Raw genomic sequence first — 20,196 nt, 5'->3', positions numbered from 1 at the left:
CCATACATCTGATTTAACTGGCCCACTGTCACATAATCCTTCACACAGGAGAGGAAGAGGAGGAGACAGAGGAGGAAGAAGAAACGGTCAGCAGGAAGGAGATGCAGCAGAAGCAGGAGGAGCAGGTCTGACTCCAGTCTGTGTTTTCACATCATAAACTGACGACGACAGCATTCGTGGAAACATACAACGCGTGGGCGGGGTTGTGGGCGGGGTTAAAGCCCGGCTCAGCAGCTCCAGCACAGAACCAGGTGACAGAGGCTGATGCTCACAGCCCAGCACAGCCCAGCACATCCAGGTGTGTCCAGGTGAGCAGTGACGTGTTTCTGCTTCAGTTTCAGATGCAGGTCTGGATTCAGCGACACACGTCTCTGCGTTTAAGTCTCGCCCGTATAAAGTGGTTGTCATTCGGAATCATATTTAAAATGGAATTCATCATATTTTCATATAAACTGTTACCTTTGGTTACATATTAAAGAATTTATGTTCCATATTATTTACAAAGCTAACAAGTTAAACGATCTGAAGTTTTATCCTGCAGCCATCTTTGATGTGCAGTTACAGAAAACTGCTTCAGATGTTTGGGGTCTTATAAGTCGCTTCTGTCCAACACGTGTCACTCGTGACATCATGAAACAGCACAGCTTACATTCAGTCTGTGAGGATCACAGTACGTCTCAGTCTGAAGCCGAGCATGCCAGCGCTGCTGCAGCAGCATCCTCACTGTGACAGCAGCAACACTTTGAGCGACCAGCAGAGGGAGCAGCGTGACATGGAACTGGGAGACAGACAGGAGAGTCGAGACAGGAAGAGGTGGTACCTCACAGGCGCCAGCCAGCACAGCATCTACGAGCGGCCGTGCGAGCCGGGCTTTTCACGGTGGCTGCCGCTGCCGCCGTACATTCACGTATTCCTGAGCCGCAGCCGACAACAGACAGGACGAGAAGCGGCGAGGACGGCGCCGCGCGGTGCTGCTCAGACAGCACGTGGACAACCACACACACGGACACACGCAGAGCCAGTACACAAATCCTTCATGGTTTCTGTGACACCTGTGCAAACCAGGCTCGCTCACGTCACAGGGTGCACAGTGATGACACAGGAACACGCCACAACAGGAACAGCGCAGCTGCCGCCGTGAACCGGCGCCACATAAACAAACCAGGCACACGTCGGCACAGGTGATGCAGTGGTGAAATAAAAAGGTTCACACTGGCCGGGCAGCGGCACACTACAGCTGGAGGGTCACCACGACACAGGACGCAGGAAGCACAGGACGCAGGAAGCACAGCAGCAGGGCGTCATGCGGGGGTCGTTACCTCTGCAGGGCTGCTGGGGTACAACTGACAGGGAGGGGAGGGGTGCAAGTAGGAAGGAGAGGCTCGACAGAGGGAGCGCTGGGAGGAGCGGCAGTCCTCCAACGACAGGTGGGCCTCGCTGATATGGAGCACTTCCTGTTTCGACAGTGCAGAGGTTAATCTCTACAGAAACGCTTCTGGGCTTCGTTGAAAGAAGAAGAAACAGAAACAGTAGCAGCAGCTTCCTGTTACAGGTTTAACGGGTTCAGTGACCATCAGGCTGCACAGCCGCCTCTATAAGGAGGCTGTTCATGTTTCTATTCACGTTCTTTATTGTCCCACACATTAGTTTAGCAGCAGGTAAAAATAAACACAACAATACTATAAAACAACAACAGTGATAGAAAGTCCAAGGACAGTTATTTATCATTGAGGAGACGATGCAGTGGGAAGAAGAGAGAGCTGGAGTCTGAAACAGCTGCTGGAGGCAACAGACTCACTGTGGATGCTTCACACAGCAGGATGAGCCTTTCTCAGCACGTTTCTGCTGTCGATGCCAAACCTCCATCGTGCCAGCGTCCTGACATGTTACTGTTTTTACCAGAAGTTTGTTTTCTCAAATATTGTACAACAAGACAGATTTGAACTAACTGAAGCCTTTCATCGAACACACACACTGGTCCTCTCTGTGCACACGTGGCAGCACTGCTGCTGTCGTTGTGTGCGTGTTTAACAAAGAGTTTGTGAGTCTGTCACTGAGTAACACAGCGTGTTTGTGCTCTCTGCTCATGTCGCCTTCATATTAAATCATTTTGGGATTTTTAAAGAAGTTATTTTAACAAAAAAGTCATTTCAAGGGACAAACTGCTTCATATTTCTTCACGTCAACATACGGACAGGCTGACGTGGGCGATGAGACTGTTTCTCCTGGCTAACATTAGCTGCCCTGCTAACATGGACACATTGTTGCTAAGCAGAATAGTGACTGAGGTCGACTCTCGATCAACTGTCTGAATCTTGTCCTCATGCTGACCTCGTATTATAAGCTGTTAGCATGTAAAACTAACTGGACTGCACAATCAGTCTGATGCATTAAAGCCTCCGTCTTCTGTAGGTTAACAGCATGTGTGCACAGCAGCACATCACCGTGAGGTAAATATGGAGGGAATCAGCTGTGAGCCTTGTGTTTTCAGGCATGAACTCAAAGCGTCTCACCTCCCTCATGGCAGTGGAAGACTTGGGGAAGCTCTTTCCTCCGGTCAGAAAGTGGTATCTCCTCTCGAGGGCCGACAGCCTCTCCTTCTCCTGGACAATCAGACCACGTCATTAGGACCAAAACAACACTTTGGGTCAGAGGTTATGTCGATGTGCGTACCTTCTGGAGCATCTGCAGCGTGAGCGCTCGGTCTTTAGCCAGCCGCTCACACTCCTGAGCTGCCTGCAGGCCGAGCTGGCTGGCCTGGTTCTCCAGAGCCGACACCTTCTCCTACACAAGATACACAAACGTCGGTGCTGCGGTTGTGCTAACGTATGGTGCACCTGCCCGCAGGTGACATGGCGCCTGCCACCTCATACATTTTTAAGATTCACACAATCAGACTCAGGTGTGACACGTTCACAGCGGGCACCATGGCGTGTCCTCACCTTCCTCTTGGCCACGCTGTGCTGGTACTCGGCTCTCTCCTGCAGCAGCTGCTGGCTGATGGTTTCTCGCTCCTCCTCCAGGCTGCTCTCTCTCTCCAGCTGCTGAAACTCCAGGTCCTCGAACTTTTTAGTTCCTGCTTCCAGCGCCTCTCCATCCTGATCACACAACACCAATCATGATCTCACAGACAAACTCAGACAGTGATGCAGTATTTTAAAGCCACGCTCGCTGAAGTGCTGCCTAACAGCAGAAACGGTTTGTCTCTCACACCTGGGGAGCACTTTCAAACCTACGCTGCTGTTTCTGGCTCAGCTGGTGCAACATGAACACTGTGGAGGTCAAACATTCAAACCTGCTGTTCTCACTGAGCATAAAGACGTATCCTGATGCTCCCGATCCTGAGTGACGCAGCGAGGAGGGGAAGAGCATGGATCTGGTCAGGGCCTAGGTTAATGATTAGTGAGCAGCGTTATGTGAGCGAATGACAGAAGAGATGCAGATTCACACATGCAGTGGAGTGGAGGGGTGTGTCACATGACCCGTTTGAGCTTCTTCTGTAGCGTGTAGGAAACGCACGCCTTTAACACTGAGGCTTCAAAGAGTCCAGAAAAAGCGTGACACACTCCCACGGCTACTGAAAACCTAAAAACAACCTCTCTGCACAACTGCTGCAACCTTTATGTCCGTTACACAGACGGGGCGTCCACAGCTGTGTGGGCGTGTCCACGGTCCACCTTTAGTGAACCTACACTAGCAAATATTTAGCTTGGTTAGACGTTATCATTAAAACGTAATCATCAGCACTCAGACTGTGTTGTTTGTGATGGTTTTCTTTATAAAACAGAGAAAAGGAAACATGCTCTTCTTGGCTGCTGTTTTTAATAACATGTATGTTAATGTTCCTGTCACACGTCATCTGCAGCTGCGTGGTTAAAGCACAGATATGATTTTTCCTGGTGATTCAAAGATGATCATGTGCGCGCCTCAGCGTGAGGAGTTACACAGACGCTCTACTGTGTCAACAGTCTGTATCTGTCAGGATGCCTCTGTGAGTCACATGAACTCCACTAAAGAAAAACTATTTGGTGCTGTAACAGCGAGTTGTGGGATGTCTACAGTGGGGAGCTGGGAAGGATGGACGGGTGCTTCTGACGACCCACCCGTTTGAGCTGTTCCTGCAACTGTTCCCGCAGCGACTCGGGACAGTTATGAAGCTGGTTCTTCAGCTCAGCGTAGCCCTCCTGGAGGCTCTGCAGAACGCGGCGCTCGGCCTCAACATTAGCCCTCTCCTAGAAAGACACACACCCACACAGGATGGATGGACGAGAGAAAGACAGAAACACACTGCTCAGAATCCACGCCGTGCAAATCAAACGCTGTAAGGTGTTAGACACAGACACAGGAAGTAGCAGGTACAGCACCTTTAATATTTCAAACATCAATAAGCTGCACAGAAGTTTCCACAAAGTGTGTTTGTGATGGAGCAGAGAGCATTCCCACCCGAGGCCTCCGGGTGCCCTTCCAATAAATACCAACCTTGCTGTTATCGGCCGTGCTGCAGCAACAGCACGTGGAGAAACGAGGACGCTACAGAGTTTACGACTGGCTACGAGAAAGTTACTAAATGCATCTTCTTTCCACTTCCTTTGTAGTGAAATGCTGTGAGTACAAAGACGCCACCTGCAGGATGGAGAACATGCTCGAGCATTGCCTCTGCTGGTGAAACGTCTCATTAAAGGCCCAGAGCAGAACCAAAACCTACAGACAGGTCTCTCCTTCAGAGGGGGAAGAAAGAGCGCACTGAGTGCAGAGGAAGCAGAGGGAGGATTCAGGGTTAACGATGGCGGTTAGTCAGCTGAGTGAGACTGAGCACAGAGACCAACCTAAGGCACAAACATGCAACAGCAGACACTGAACTTTTGTTAAGCCCTCGCAGCACGGATCCTCTACGACGTCTATCAGTAATCGAGGATGCTCAGAAACACCGACAGCGATGACCCAGTGAGGGAAGAAAGCACAGGCAGTGAGTGTGTCTGTGTTTAACCTCTGACCTGAAACAAAACCCTGAAGCTCGCCCGCCCCGCCCTCCTCATTACGGCTTCATGTACCTTGTCTTTCTCTCTCTGGATGGCGCTCTCCAGCTCGTCCAGCTTGTGCTGCAGCTGAGCGATGATATCAGCTTCGGTCTCTATCTGGTCGAGCTCCGCCTGCCTCTCGCCCTGCAGCAAGGCGCGCTCCATCTCAGCCTGGAGGGACAGTGACACAGTGGGACCATCATAGCTGCTCTGTCTCAGAACAAACGTTATGAAGAGATGCTGATGTCACCAATGCCCATCAGCATCATGCACTGCTCTACCTCCTGTTTGGACTCTTGGAGCTGCTGCTCCAGCTCGGTGAGCCGGGTTTTGAGCTCGTCGATCCGAGCCAGGACACGGACCCGCTCTTCCTCCAGGTAGCCCAGCTCCACACGACCGCCGCTGCCTGCGCTGGAGTCCTCGTGCTTCAGAGAGAAACAGAGGTGAGAACAGGCTCACGTTCAAACATATGTAATCATTAGGAAATCTGATAAAAGATGGAGAACAAAGGAAGACGATTAACTGACGGCACAAACAGAAGAAATGAGCCTCGTGCAGCATCCAGTGCAAAAACACAAGCAATGCAAAAGCTGACAAACTGCTTCAAAGAGAAGCTGAGTCTGTGTGGAGATGAACCCTGGTGCAGCAGAGCGTTTGCAGCTGCATGCATGCAGCGTGTGAAACCTCTGACCTGTCTGTCTCCATTGTGCAGCGTGGACGCTGCGCTGGGAGCAGGAGACGTCCTCACCTCCTGATGAGTGCTCTCCGTGCTACTGCACTCCTCCTTCAGGTTCTCCTCGTCGCTCTCCCTCTGTCGCTGCGCTAGGCGCAGCGTGTTTGAAGACGCCGTCCCTCCCGGCGCGTTCTCCAGACATCCCGGGAATCCCGACCTCCCCAAGCACAGCGGATCCAGGCCGGGGCCCTCTCCTTTGTTGTACTCAGCACAGAGGTTTAAGATGGTCTCTAGTCGCTGTCTCTCCTGCGGCGAGCACACGAGGAAAGGAGGACATGAGATCAGGGCTGCACAGGCAGGAGTGACAGCGCAGATGTAACAGCTGACCTGTGACGGCAGACACACTCGTGTGTTTGTGCACACAGACTCTGAACAGCTGCTCGTTCCTGACTGCAAAGGTGCAGCTGATATTGTTCTTATAACTGATTAATCAGCTGATTGTCTTTGATTGATTGAAGACGAACTACTGCTGACTTTGACCTTCTCGACCTCTTTACAACAAGCTGCTGGGGCCTCCCATGATGCACTGCTTCTTCTTCACTCACCCTTTTTCACTGTGTTTACACACAGCTCCGTGTTATTACTTTATTATTATTAACCAGGGCTCGCAAAATTTCAAAATCCCTGGTAGCCCTTCGGGCAGGGACTCTTCAGTTTTTGGTAGCCCAAAATAAATTTAAGTAGCCCGAATAAAAAAGAGCAATTTTTTGATTGATGTTTTCTTTCTGTTACAATATTATACATTAAAGTATAATATTGTAACAGAAACAAAACATTAATCAAAAAAATAGTTGAAACACAAATTACAACATTGTATAAAAATTACAATCATCAACTCAAATACTTGGTTCTAATTGGACAGAAATGTCTATGAACTTGTAAGAACTGTGAACATGAATCAGTCTGTGTCAGATCCTGAATCTGAAATTTCCACTGAAGTCACAGGTAAGAGGCAAGTGGAACCAAGATCGAGGCCGTTTGCTGTTTGAAGTTTGCAAAGACTGCTACATTGTGCCAGTGGTAGTTCACTCTTTGCAACATAGTAGCTGTTCTAAACAGATTTTCAGGTTTATTTTTAGTTTGTTATTTGCAATTGGTGTTTGTTCTGGGAAAGATATTGCAGACTGAGCAATAATGCATTTCTTGCATTTCTCATGGGTTCTAATGGGGGCCTTTCTTAAAATGACTGGTCCCAGTAACAAAGGCGCTTGTCGACTCAGAAATTGAGGAAAACCAACAACACACCCGGCAGAACATTATGTTATTTACATGGGTGCACATAAGTGGTCCGCATGTGCGCATTCGCTGTCAAAATAAAAGACGCGCACCAGATAAGAAGTTGCAGCGCGCGTTTGCGTCCATATAAAAGGCTGTTTTTGTCCGCTAGAGTGGGATTTTCACGGCACATTCTGCACCACATCTCTGTGCGTTCATCATTTGTTTGAAGCCAGCTCACCTCCTGCAACCACTTTTCCGAGAATACGCGCTTCTTTTGTGGTTCGGACTCCTGACATTTCTTTGGAGGTGGAGGAAAACCAAAGTAATTGCTTAAAGGAGCTTCTTCAACATCTTTAAGAGTTCTAAACAAATGTCTGTCCTCCTCCAGAAAATCTTATGTACGCAAACGCGCGTTGCAACTTCTTATCTTGTGCGTGTTTTTTTATTTTGACAGTGAATGCGCACCTGCGGACCACTTATGTGCAGCCCTGGTTATTTAGCTCGTCATATTGCAGCCACAGAAATTCTTTTGTCCATGAAACCATAAAGCTGCTCTTTCTTTTTGCCTTATAGTCTGATTTGTCATAACTTTTCCGTTTTGTGGTAAGCTTTTCTTTGGCTGTCACTTCTTCACCCTGACCTGTCTTATTTGGCTCAGCAGAACTAAAATATATATCCTGCTGCTTTTACACAGACACTCACATAACGCTCAGCGATTCTCTGCACGATCAACCTCTCACATGTTTAAGCTGCAGGAGATTTCACTTGTCATATTTGCATAGTAAGCTAACGATTGATAAGACGATGTCAGAGGAATTGGTGCGCAAATTATCGTCACTCACCAATCAGTGCTGTCGCTCTCTATACACAGTTCACGCGATTGCAAAGTGAAAGCAAAAAACAAGCGCAAATTCAAACGCGATTTCAATATGTCACATATTGACAGTGGCTCACCGATGCCAATGACATAATTACCCAGCTACATTTCTGAAAGATTGCAAAAGCATTGACATATATTTTTCCTTCCTACGATAGCCTGACTGGCAGGGCAGAGATAGATTTTGGTAGCCCGACTGGAAAAATCGCTAGCCCCAGGACGTCGGGCTAGCGATTTTGCGAGCCCTGTTAACCAATCTCTGTCTCTCTTCCACAGCATGTCTTTATCCTGTCTTCCTTCTCTCTCCCCAACCAATCACAGCAGATGGCCCCGCCCCTCCCTGAGCCTGGTTCTGCTGGAGGTTTCTTCCTGTTAAAAGGGAGTTTTTCCTTCCCACTGTCGCCAAAGTGCTGCTCATAGGGGGTCATATGATTGTTGGGTTTTTCTCTGCAGATCCTGTTACTGTAGAATCTCTGTGGTACATAAAGCAGCTGACTGCTGTTGTGATTTGATCCTATATAAATACATTTAGATTGAATCATTAACTCACAGACGTGAAGACAAACTATCCTTCAGCTGGTAGCCGTTAAGAAGTTTGTCCTAAAACTCGGAAAAATCCACTAAACTATTGTCATCATCTGCGAGTCGCTGACTAACTCACCAGACTGGCCCTGTGGTCTGACTGGTTCACCTACCAGTACGTGGAACAAACTGGTGCCAGTTAGCGTTGTAGCCTTGCACTCATCAACCATCTGACTGTGTTTTGTGGATTTTAGGATGTTTTTAAAACAACCCGAGCTGTGGTGGTAACTGTCCAGTCTTTTTATAGTACTCCACGTGTAACCAGTTAGCGCTCCACCGCCATTCAAAGATGGTCGTGTCTAAATTAGAAAGAACAACTGCAACGCTAAAGGTCACGAGAGAAAGTCCACAGTGGGTGGCATTGCTGTGGCTGCTGTGGGTGGTAACATTAAAATGAACACAGTCCATAATGCAGTTTAGCTTACAGCAAACAGCTAGCACTGCTTGAAACAACGCGGCAGCCTCTCTGTGGCACTCAGCTGTCACTGTGTGGGGTCAGGTCACCCACCCAAATATCTCCTGCTGTGGGAGCCCTCTGCTGCAGACGTGGCGTCTCCGAGGGCAACAAAACACCAACCAGTGATTCAAAGTCTCCAACCGATCTTTTACCAGAAGCCAACTCAGTGACTTTGTGTTCTTGTGATCTCATTCAGCAGTTTCCAGCCACAGTGATGAGCTTCGGTGCGTCTTCCCCCCTCATCCTGCAGCATCTGCATGATTAGGAGCCCCCCCCCCCCCCCCCCCCCCCCCCGTCCCCGTTAGTGTTAACCTGGGATCTGGGAGCAGCTCAGCTTGTAACTGAGTGGGTGGGAGTGCGAGACCCCTCTGGGCTGTGCAGCAGTGTTGTACGTTCAGAAAACTTCAAACCTACACCAGTCCTCCCACTCAACATCTGCTTCTACACAAAGGTTAGATTGTTCGGGGTTCATAAGCTGTCTCGTCTGACTGCGGGCCAACCTGATGAGGAGCAGCATCACAGTCTCCCACATAAATCAGCTCCAAACTGGGCCTCAGAGATGCTCTCAATCAGTGTGGACAGGTTTCTGTGAATCCCATTTTTCTGGGTTCGTTTCACAGAAATCGTCCACCTGTGTCCAAGTGTGTCTGCAGACATCTGAGGCGTCTCTGAGGCAGCTCTGAGGCAGCTCTGAGGCGTCTCTGAGGCGTCTCTGAGCTGGCTGAGAAGGACGGAGGTGGTGCAGCAGGTCAGTGTGTTAATCAGAGCCCTGCATGTCCAACACTCACGTCCCAGCCGCACACAGTGACAGCAGCACATTTACAACATGGACAGCTTTTCATCTGGACCAGAAAATGACTCAGAAAGACGTCCAGAGTTTAATGAACGCGCCCACACAAGAACTTCTCCCACTATTAATCTGAAACTGGTTTTAAAAACCTGATGTTGGGAAAAGAGTTTACTTGCTCTCATGATGGACACATAAGCAAAATGAGACAAACACCAAGTGCCAACAGCGTGGCTGAAGCAGACTTAGAGTCTCCGACACGCCGTAACATCACGCTGTAACATCACGCCGTAACATCACGCCGTTCCCTCCACGCTGACGGGGCTGGAGATGATGGCAGAGCTCCACAGCAACGTTCACGCAGACCAAACAAACATCCATCAATGACACTCGTAAAGGATCGTGGTCCATGAAGCCGAGCCTCAAATAGATTTTTATACATCCAAGCGTTTCTGTTTTAGTGAATGCTTAAACCTGCCTGTGAGCGCTGCTGTGTCTGCGGGACACAAAACAAAGTCACAAATCTGAAAGCACCAACAACGTGACCACAGACAGCTCAGTCCTTGTTCTGGTCACATCCTGCAGTAAACCAACATCTGCAGGAGGAGGCGAACAGATGTGAGTCTCACTGCTTTTCTACACATTTTACAGCAAATTCACGACTTTGATTCATAAACTGCAGCTTTGATAATCTGCTTAAACTTGCCAAAGCTGCAGAATCAGATGCATGCAGTCTAAATCCCACACGTGAGACTTTTACTGGAGCGTTGGTGCTGGGTCACCCAGACTCCACCCACGTCTCCAGCCTGCACCACCCTCTCGGTCTCACCTACTGGCTGGATTAGCTGGATTAAAGCGCTGTGAGGCCGGTGCTGCAAGTTTATCCTTGTAATGTGGCTGTTCCAAGCAAAACGACCACAAACGAAGGTTTTCCAGGGAATGTGTTGTCAACAGGATTACTGCAGATTAACTATCGCTCTACGTTTCTTAGACGAGAGCCTCACACGTCGCTGAGGTCACTGTAGTGCTGTAAAGCCAGCAGGTACCAGGAGGAAACAGCTGGCCTAGTTTTGAACAAACAGCTTCCAAATCTGACACAAACACTAATAACAATAACATTTGTTTAGAAAGCAAAGCATTAAACCCACTGTGTGACCGTGGATCATGAGTGGATCATGAGTGGACTAACAGGAGACGTCTCCACACAGGCCAGGCAGGTGTGGGAAACCTTTTCCCCACATAAATGAAATCACCATTTAAAAACTGCACGTGGGCGTGGCTGAGGAGGTAGAGCAGGTCACCTACAGGTCATCGAGAGGTTGGTGGTTTGATCCCGTCTCCGTGCCAAAGACAGCAGAGATGAACGGGTGAACGAGGCATGTGGGGAAGAATCGGTTACTCTGGTGTTGAAGCTTGATGATCTGTGGGTTACAGCCCACTGGCAGAAACACTGACGCTGTGCTGTGGGTGGCCTGATGTCCTGTAATCTGAGGCAACAGTGAGAGGAAGGAGGAAACAAACAGGAAACAAACAGGAAACAGTTCATGTCTCCTGGCGAGGTGCCACGCTCCCACTGAAGCATGTTTGTGTGAGCGCTCTGTGTTTACCATGTGGCTCCTCCCTCAGTCATTAAACTGCTGTAACACTGTTGCTCTGCACCATCCTCATCCTCCCAGCAGCTTCCTCATGTCTCCCTCTCTCCCAGGAGAGTCGCGTCTCCTGTTTTATCCTCATAGCCTTTAATGTTCCTCCCCCCTCCTCCCCCGAGCGCCCCGAGGGCCTTCCCCTGCCTGAGTACCTTTGATCAGAGCGGTTACTTTTAAAGCGCACGGCCACGCTCAACCTACGTCACAGGCGTGAACACGAGCCTCACATGCACAGGCTCTGCAGGGCGAACTGGGAAAGTTCAACAAAGCCTTATTCTCTACATATATCTGCAGGCGGGTGGCGAGGAGTCGCCTTCGCCGCCACGGTCTGCAGAACAAACCCATCATCACCACAGCCTCGTGGTTCTCAGCTCCCAGAGGAACAAACAGACTCGTTTCTCTGTCCTGAACGCACAAACAGGAAGAGCTGTTTAATAAAGCTGGTGGTCCTCAGCGTGGAGTCACTGGCACCCATCATCCACTCAAACTACAGGGCTGTTGCTCGTATGGGGGGTGGCTGGCATTTAAACCGCCGACGCCTCCTCTTTGAGTGGCGTCCAAGGCCTGAGGCCACTTCTTAAAGTGCGGCCCAGGTTCCAGTTATCACGTCAAACGCTTGCAGCACAGAGAGAACATCAAAGGCGAGATCAGCGATTAAAGGCGAGATGGGAGTCATTGGGAGACCATAAAGCAGGCTTATGGCTCGATTGTTACGGGATGGAGAGAACGCCGAGTGTGCAACACGTGCAGCCCGTTACATCAGCTCTGTCAACTCAAACAATTTGCTACGCATGAGAAATGACGTGATTAAACGCCCGAGAAGCTGCTGGGTGCAGCAGTCAAACAGTTCAATTCAATTCAATTTTATTTATATAGCGCCAAATCACAACAAAAGTCGCCTCAAGGCGCTTCACTTGGTGTTCGCTCGCTCTGTGGTATAGTATCACTTCCTGTTCCTGCTCAAACACAGTGGTGTTTCTGAGTAGCTGCTTAGCAGTTTAATTAACAACTTTTAAATACATTCTTTTTTCACAGTATAATCTTCACGTGCTTCATCCGAAGCACACTTTCTGTGTACTCACTACCTAATTTATAGTATTCACTCACTGTCTCTGTACTGTTTCACTAGCTTAGCTCGTAGCCGACCCGTTAGCACCATGGCTACTTCACCTGTCCCTTCTGCACTTTCTTGCTCATTGTGTCAGATGTTTAGTTACTCCTCGGCCTCCTTTAGCAGTAATAATATCTGTAACAAATGTAGCATATTTGCAGCTCTGGAGGCCAGGATTACTGATCTGGAGACTCGGCTTTGCACCCTGCTCTCACCCTTAGCTAGCCAGGCCCCTGTAGCTGGTGCAGCCGAAGATAGCGTAGGCCCCGCTAGCTGTTCCCCGGCAGATCCCAAGCAGCTGGGGAAAGATGGCGGCTGGGTGACGGTGAGGAGGAAGCATAGTCCTAAACAGAAGCCCCAGGTACACCACCAACCCGTTCATGTGTCTAACCGTTTTTCCCCACTCGGCGACACACCCGCTCGGGGTCAAACTCTGGTAATTGGTGATTCTGTTCTCAGACATGTGAAGCTAGAGACACCGGCAACCATAGTCAGTTGTCTTCCAGGGGCCAGAGCAGGCGACATTGAAGGAAATTTAAAACTGCTGGCTAAGGGTAAACGTAAATTCAATAAAATCATAATTCACGTCGGCAGTAATGACACCCGGTTACGCCAATCGGAGGTCACTAAAATCAATATTGAATCGGTGTGTAACTTTGCCAAAACAATGTCAGGCAGCTCCTCCAGGCACAAAACAGTGTGGCTGGAGGAGATTTAGTTAACGTAGCAAACAGCTGCACCGTGGAGGATGCACACAGCACACAGCTCTGCTGCACCTTCCACCTTACAGGAACACACCTGTGGGTCAGGCTGCTCTGACTGACACCCAGGAGATGCTGTTTGTGTATGATAGCACAGGTATACATGTTTGGGTTTGAATAACAACGAGGCTTGCTGTGAGCCTGACACGAGTCTAACACCAGCACATGCAGACTGCTAAGCAGGGCTACGAGCTGCAACACATTTCAGCTCCAGGTTCGTGCAGTGAAACCTTTTCTCTGCGTTTAGAGTTGAGTGATGGTACGAGGTCGCTCACACGTAACCAGCCTGTGGCATCATCCATCTATAACACCTGAGGGGTCCACGTGGGCGGAGCCAGACGCACAGCATCGACCGAGCTCAGCTCCCTCACTTCATCACTCTGTCACATAAATATGGAACAGCTGGTTGTTAAGCAAACATCTGTTAGAAACTTCCTGTTTACTCTTAGAGAGATTATAGTGTTGGTAACAGCACAGACGTGTCTGAAATGCAGCTTCGTGCTGATTTATCCCAGCATGCATCCCTCACCACAGCGTGTGCACTGAGCACACAGCAGGGCTCCGCCTGCCCTCTGCTTCAGCACAGACCCACATTTCCCAAACTCCACACAAACAGTCTGAGAGCTGTAACCACATCACATGCAGCCAGCAGCAGTGTGAACATCAGCAGCAGCAGTTACCTTCATGACAGCTGCCATGCTGTTGAGAAAGACCGGCTTCTCTCCAGCCAGAGCCAGCAGGTACACCACGGCCTGCTCCCTGCTCTGAGCTCCCAGCAGAGGGAAGGTCCTGCTCAGCATGTGATAGCGCTCCATAGCTGCTCTCTGCGCGCCTCCTGGTCGAGCTACTTTGGGACCGACGAGGAGCGAAGCCTACCCTCCGCTTCAGAACCCCCAGCCTCTCAGGTCTTGTGAGAGGTGGAGTTAGAGATCATAACACTTCCTGGAGTGGGAGGAGCCCTGCTGGGCAGTTCTAAGAAAAGCAAAGGGGCTAATTCTGCACATGAAGTAGAAGTTTATCCTGAAATAGGCCACGTTCCCATGACTGATGGTCTTCAGCTGTTAGACGCACTCCTAGCTGTAGATGTCAGCGAGCGAGCTTTGAAGTGCTTCGACTGTTCTCCGCTCCGAGTCCAACTTCTGCTAATTATTTCTCTTTTGGCTGTTTAATAATGAAAGCAGCGCCTTTGAAGTGCTTTGTGCTGCTTTAAACGCTCAGCAGAGGCACATTAAAAGCCTCCAAACAATTTCACTTCATCAGGAGCTTCAGGAGTCTGCTCCAGGAGGAAGACCACGCTGAAGGTTCACACTCAGCAAGGAAAAAGGTCATTTTCACCAAAGCACTCAGCAGTTACATCCTTTAATATACTGGATGGATGTGTTGGAGCACCATGCAGTGATGAGCTGATGTATGCACCCGCTGCCTGCGTCTGTGTGTGAGCACTGACTTATTCTGTTCCGACATAAACTCAATATTTTAAGAGCGTTGATCATTTTTCACCACATTATAAATCCAGGTTTAGCTCCCCATGCTGCCGTCTGCAGGACTTCTTCAGCTGCAGATCCAAACGCGGCTGTTACAGTTCAAACTGAATCATTATGTTGGTGACGTCTATGTTTTTAGGTCAGCAGCAGGCTGGAGAGGAAGTGAGGTTTGGACTGTCAGCTGGTCCTTTTAGGGCTCACCTCAGCACATCGTCTGCCTCCACCAACCTTCACTACATCCATGAACCGTCTCTGTGCTCCTCCTCGTTTCCTTGTGCAGCCACTAAACGCCTCGAGCTTCCCAGCCTGCTGACACCAGTTTACCCGTCTGACCTTGTACGGCACAGCAGGTCATGCTGTAGACGTCCTCCAGTCACAAACAACCCTCGACACTCAGCTCCACCCTGCACGCTCTTCATGTCCTCAGGTGTTTGCATCGTCAGACACCAGTGATGGTTGATGGAACTTTTGAGTTTGTCATCCAAACGTTGGCTGCTTCATGCAAACATCCCTCCTCTTCTTCTCCGTTTATAACTCCAGGTGCATCATCAGATCTCAGGTTTATACATTTTTATTACAATAAAAGTTCAGTATGACTCGTCTAACGTCCTGCAGGCAGTTTCTCTGGACGCTGGTGCAGCTGAACCAGCGACATCAGCAGTGCCCCGCCCCCATCAAAGATCGTACATTTAGATAATATATGCTCATGTTTTCCTCACAGCTCTGTCTTTGTGCATTTCATTACAGACATTCTCATTTTTCAGCAAATCTGCATTTCAAAGGGTTTAAAAAGTGAGTCTTGTGGAAGCTGCCGGTCAGCATCACCAGAGTCTGAACAGTAGCATGGCGCCCTCTGGTGGACAGGCCAGCAAACAGCAGCCAAGCAGTTCAAACTTTTTTCAAACTTGCTGCGTGTCCTTTGAGCCAAACAGCAGTGAACACAACGCTGTGTGGGTGTGACACGCTGATCTAATCTGCCTCTTGTTTGCAGCGTCGTTGGTGCCGTCTCCAGACTGGATTACTGCAGCTTCCCTTTGGATGGGTGGGGCACAGATTTATGGCTGTCCCAGATAAAGAGTGGTCTTATCTGTTCAAGCACATCTATCCTTTCCTGTTTCCCGGCCCGTCTGATTTTCTAGCAGAGACGCTGGAATCGCAGTAATCTGCCAGTAAACATGCAGACGGGCAGCTCGCTGCTACAGTCTAAATATTTACTGTGAATGACACAAAGCTGCGATTCAAACGCTCCCTTTGAGCGCGAAGAAAACTCCCTGCCGGTCAGAGGGTTCGTGCAGTCTAGGTGCAGGATATATTTGGCAGCCTAGGTGGGCAGGTTCACTGTCCCACAGTAGCTGGACATATTTGGTCGTGTCGTAGGAGACGACGGCACACATACGCAGAGCGCGGGTATATTTGGGGCACTAATCCTCGTGGACGACGGCAAAGACACCCTCCCCAACACCTCAGACAGAATATGAAGGAAACCGTCGAGGAGGCGGACTGGGACAGGCCGATGACAGCAGTTCAACCTCCTTTTAAACTCCACGAAATCAAATCTCTGCCTGAGGCAAAGTCCTCACAACTCGAGGCCCATCGCTGATATTTGAAGGGCAGGTCAAGAGAAGAGAACTCGAGTCTAGAGAGAGTTGTACATCTGAGGAAAAGGTTTCATCAAAGGTGCATTAAGCATCGACCTTTATCAACCTCCGGGAGCAACCAGGAGGGATTCCAACAACAGATTTCTCTCTCCACAGGACTGAGGATGGCCCCCACCACACAGATCTGAAGCTAATCTGAGTGGAAGTCCCACACAGAGACACTGAGTCACTGTGCAAAGTAAACTCTGCTCAGAATAGCAAGCGATGAAGTCCTACTTGCTTTTTTGTCATTTGCTATTCTGGGTTGAGAGAGAGCTTTTTGCAGCTGCACCTGCTTTACACCCTTTCAAAGTAAGAGCGTGCACAGTGGCCCGGTTCAGCCCATTGCATTAATAAACAGCACAAAACACAGCGTCGCTGAACTAAACGGGCCTGACGGGGCCGTCTTCACTGATAACGAAGTGTGAATCTGCCGAGGACGAAGCACTCTGCCGCTCGCTTCACATGCCAACTGTGTTTGCCAAGTCAGCGTGTCAGTCAGACGGCCATGTGGCGAGAGCAGCGCCAGGCCGGACAGCCTGCATCAGACGGCTCGGTCATTAGAGAGGGCTTACCGCCAGGCTCCAAAGGCTGGCGACAACTAGCTGATTAAAGGCTGTTTAAAGAGTTTCCCCTTCGCTCGTTACTGGCATCAAAGTCTGCATCACTGCCCACAGCTGACACAAACCTGCACTCTCTGCTCGCCTTTTACACTTATTCCAACCAGGGTCTGAAACGCAAACATGGAGCAATAACATGATGTACATGCTTGATTCATTTTACTTTACAACAGCTCACAAACACGTCAGGCTCAAACATGCAACAGTGTTAGAGCGTCACCAACACACCTCCGTGCTACGACCTACGCAGCAAAGGGTTGGAGGACAGGTAACGCATCCATCACACAAACTGAAATCTGGATTCCTCCAAGTCTGGCTTCCAACTTTTATTTCCAGCTCAGGGATCCGCCCGCACACTCAGGATCCATGACAAGTTCACTTTTTTAGCACAGCGTTATAAAATGTGCACGGTCAGCGTCGCTGTGAGCTCGTTACAGAGGAGCTCCTCCAGAACTTCAGCTCAGTGTGGATGAGCCTGACAGAGCTGGGCGATAGAACGATAGCGATGTGTATCACGAAATTAACTTTCTCTATAGAAAAGTTTAACTACTGCGATAGACCTCGCCGCTCTGGTCCTCTTAACAAAACAGTGCTCACTCCAACGTCAGACCGATGAGCCTGTGAGTTCTTGATATGCTGATTAATAAACTTTCTGACAGTTGTAGGTTTTCAAACCAGATTAGATGGTGAACGGCACAAAAAGACAGAACAGCACCTGCACCAAGCTGGGAAAGGGAAACCATGTGATTGTGCAGGTGCTGTTTGTAAGGTCGGAAACCTGCAGTCAGCTGAGACTGAAGACGTCACCTGGATGAAGAAACGTTTCTCCCACTGAAAACATCCAGATGGACACAACCAACTTCCTGGTCCTCCTGTTCAGGTGACGTCTGCTCTGAGTGCTGAACTTCAGATTCACCACACTACCACTACCATCAATGTATTTTCACTGAAACAAGCAGCTGTTTTTTTATGTGCATTAAAGTTATATAAAAATTTAAAGTGCAAATTCCTCGCTGACAGTTTAACCAAAAGGCATTTCCAGTGGAAACTGGCCGACATATCCTCAGCATAACCATGTATAATATCCACAAAACTTAAAAAGAGGTTATACACACACAATACGGTAACATTATGTTGAAGCACAGTACGTATCACTCCGCGAGGCTCCGCCTACGATAGCCGCAATGCTCCGACAATCCATCAAGCGGCTTCATAGCTTAGCAAAGTCGTACTGAAACATTTTTACAGATTTTCGAGCGCCGTGTACATAAAATCGTTTGCTAATAACGACGGTCCACTCGCATCCTGTACCAAAAATGTGCTTTGTTGTGTATCTGACAGCCAAACCAGTTCCACTGAAGCTGCATTTTCACAAACCCATCCTGGTTGGAGAGATTTGGGTGAAAGACGTCCACTGAAAGTCAACTTCTTAGTCATTATTATTAAAAACAAACATGTTTGATGGTCTGCACTAGTTTCCTAGTGTTAGTGGACTGAGGTCATTGATATCGAGTACTTTTCAAGTATCTGACAGGTCTCCAGAGATCTTCCTGGTTCAACTGCTTCCACATTAAAATGACTTCAGAGCACATGGAGCCACATACGTGTGAAAGTGTGCATGTAAGCAGCGCCACACTATGAATGTGTGCAGCTGCGGCCTCTGAGCTGTGTGCTCCTGTTGGTTTCACAATAAGGCTGCTTTCTCCTGAGCACACTGCTGTGGAGGCTCGCTGCTCACATAACTTTGCTTTTTGGTAAGCAGTTGTGTGAATGAGTAGGAGGCTGTGTGTGAAAGGCTTTGAAACACACACGCTCACGGGCAAGAAGAATCTGTCATGACAGTGAGTCGACTGTGACTAATTACAGGCCCTGCAGCTCCACGCCCTGCCTCCTCACCGACTTCAACAAATGTAACAACATAACAAGCTGCTGAGGAATTTAGCCTCTCAGAGCCTCTGTTAGCCTCCTGAAGGCTCAGTTATGTGCTCGCCCTCACACGAGCCGTGAGCCATATCTAATGTCAATATTGTCTGTGTGTCTGGAAGCTGCACAAGGTGAAGGTTGTTGTAAACATGAGTGTCTGACCGTGGTGTGTGAAGGTCAGCAGGTTGGTAACAGAATTTGATTTTTCATGTCTCAGAGAGGCGACGAGTCTCTAACATTCACGTCTGTGATCAGTGATTTCATCCTGGTCCTGTGTCGTGATAACTGCAGCCTCACTGTCCTCCTGTGTTTTAATAAACTTTAATAAACACCAGGGCAAGTTTGCATCATTTACACTACGACATATTCTTTATACATCTGCAGCCGTTAGCTCGTCTTCTCTCTCCCTGTAAGCTAGCTTTCTCCTGATTGGTCGGCACTCACAAACAGAAGGTGGGTGGGGCTTCCATCCTCATAGACAGCATGGCTCTCTTCTCTTTTAGTATATATTAGGCATACATGCATTTCTGTTCGTGTATGTGTTTGTGTACGCATAACTGATCCCCTTTTCCAAAGGTGCATTTTCACATTTTCTGTCACATGACCACATCAAAGATGGCTGACACATCAGATCCATGAGCGTATCAATACTCGCTGTGAATAAAAGCCCAAGTTATAGAGCACTCGAAACTCTAGATCAGATCGCTCTGATATGGTCACCACAGCAGCACCATCTACACGCTACTCTGGATAAACCCACTCCCAGTCCTTACACTATAGTCCCTTTGTAGCTCCTTACAAACTGTTGGTTGGCCTGCCATGTTTATTCATACATAGATGCATAGACTCAGGTCCAGACTCAGGTCCAGACTCAGGTCCAGACTCAGGTCCAGACTCAGGTCCAGACTCAGGTCCAGAACTGGGTTGACCCCTGAGCAGACCCCTGCTGCTCAGGACGAAAACGCAGCGTTTTGAAAACACTCTCTGAAGCAGGCACATTTGAAACGGTGCTTTCGTGTCAGTGTGGACGGCGAAAACAGACTTTTTGAAAACGATGACACATTTTAGTCATGTGATGCAGTCATGTGACCAATTAAACTAAGATAGTGAAGGGTATTATACTGCAGTTTTGTTTGCTCTCAGTTTAGTCAGCCCTACTCTTCTCACTCGCTTTAGCATCTTTGTACTTTTGTGTTACTCGCAGCAGCAACTCCACCTCGTTGTTAGTCCATGTAAAAAACTCGCTGCTTTTCCTCGACATCTTGCCGCGACGTTTCAAAGAGCTGGAAAGCGAATAAGCAGCAGACAGGAATGAGACCGGCCTTCTTGCATGAAGCAGGAC

General features: G+C 48.9%; 1 protein-coding gene across 5 annotated transcripts in view; it reads right to left on the bottom strand.

Moving 5' to 3' along the window:
* The window catches only part of phldb1b (pleckstrin homology-like domain, family B, member 1b), a 153,050-nt gene that overhangs the window by 25,563 nt on the left and 107,291 nt on the right, over positions 1-20,196 (bottom strand). For 2 of the 5 annotated variants that reach the window (XM_085131494.1, XM_085131495.1), the window contains exons 7-15: positions 5,710-5,997; positions 5,300-5,443; positions 5,052-5,189; positions 4,104-4,232; positions 2,943-3,098; positions 2,674-2,784; positions 2,514-2,603; positions 1,320-1,454; positions 1-38 (exon numbers count right to left, since the gene is read on the bottom strand). The exon at positions 1-38 is cut by the window's left edge and continues 124 nt beyond it. In XM_085131494.1, the coding sequence (XP_084987620.1) occupies positions 1-38; positions 1,320-1,454; positions 2,514-2,603; positions 2,674-2,784; positions 2,943-3,098; positions 4,104-4,232; positions 5,052-5,189; positions 5,300-5,443; positions 5,710-5,997 (1,229 nt within the window). The remainder of the gene's footprint in view (positions 39-1,319; positions 1,455-2,513; positions 2,604-2,673; positions 2,785-2,942; positions 3,099-4,103; positions 4,233-5,051; positions 5,190-5,299; positions 5,444-5,709; positions 5,998-20,196) is intronic. The other 3 variants (XM_085131497.1, XM_085131498.1, XM_085131496.1) reach the window with 2 other exon arrangements.

This window comes from Neolamprologus multifasciatus, chromosome 14 (assembly GCF_963576455.1).
Source record: "Neolamprologus multifasciatus chromosome 14, fNeoMul1.2, whole genome shotgun sequence".
Classification (NCBI taxonomy): Eukaryota; Metazoa; Chordata; class Actinopteri; order Cichliformes; family Cichlidae; genus Neolamprologus; species Neolamprologus multifasciatus.
This window is presented reverse-complemented; position numbering and strand designations above follow the sequence as displayed.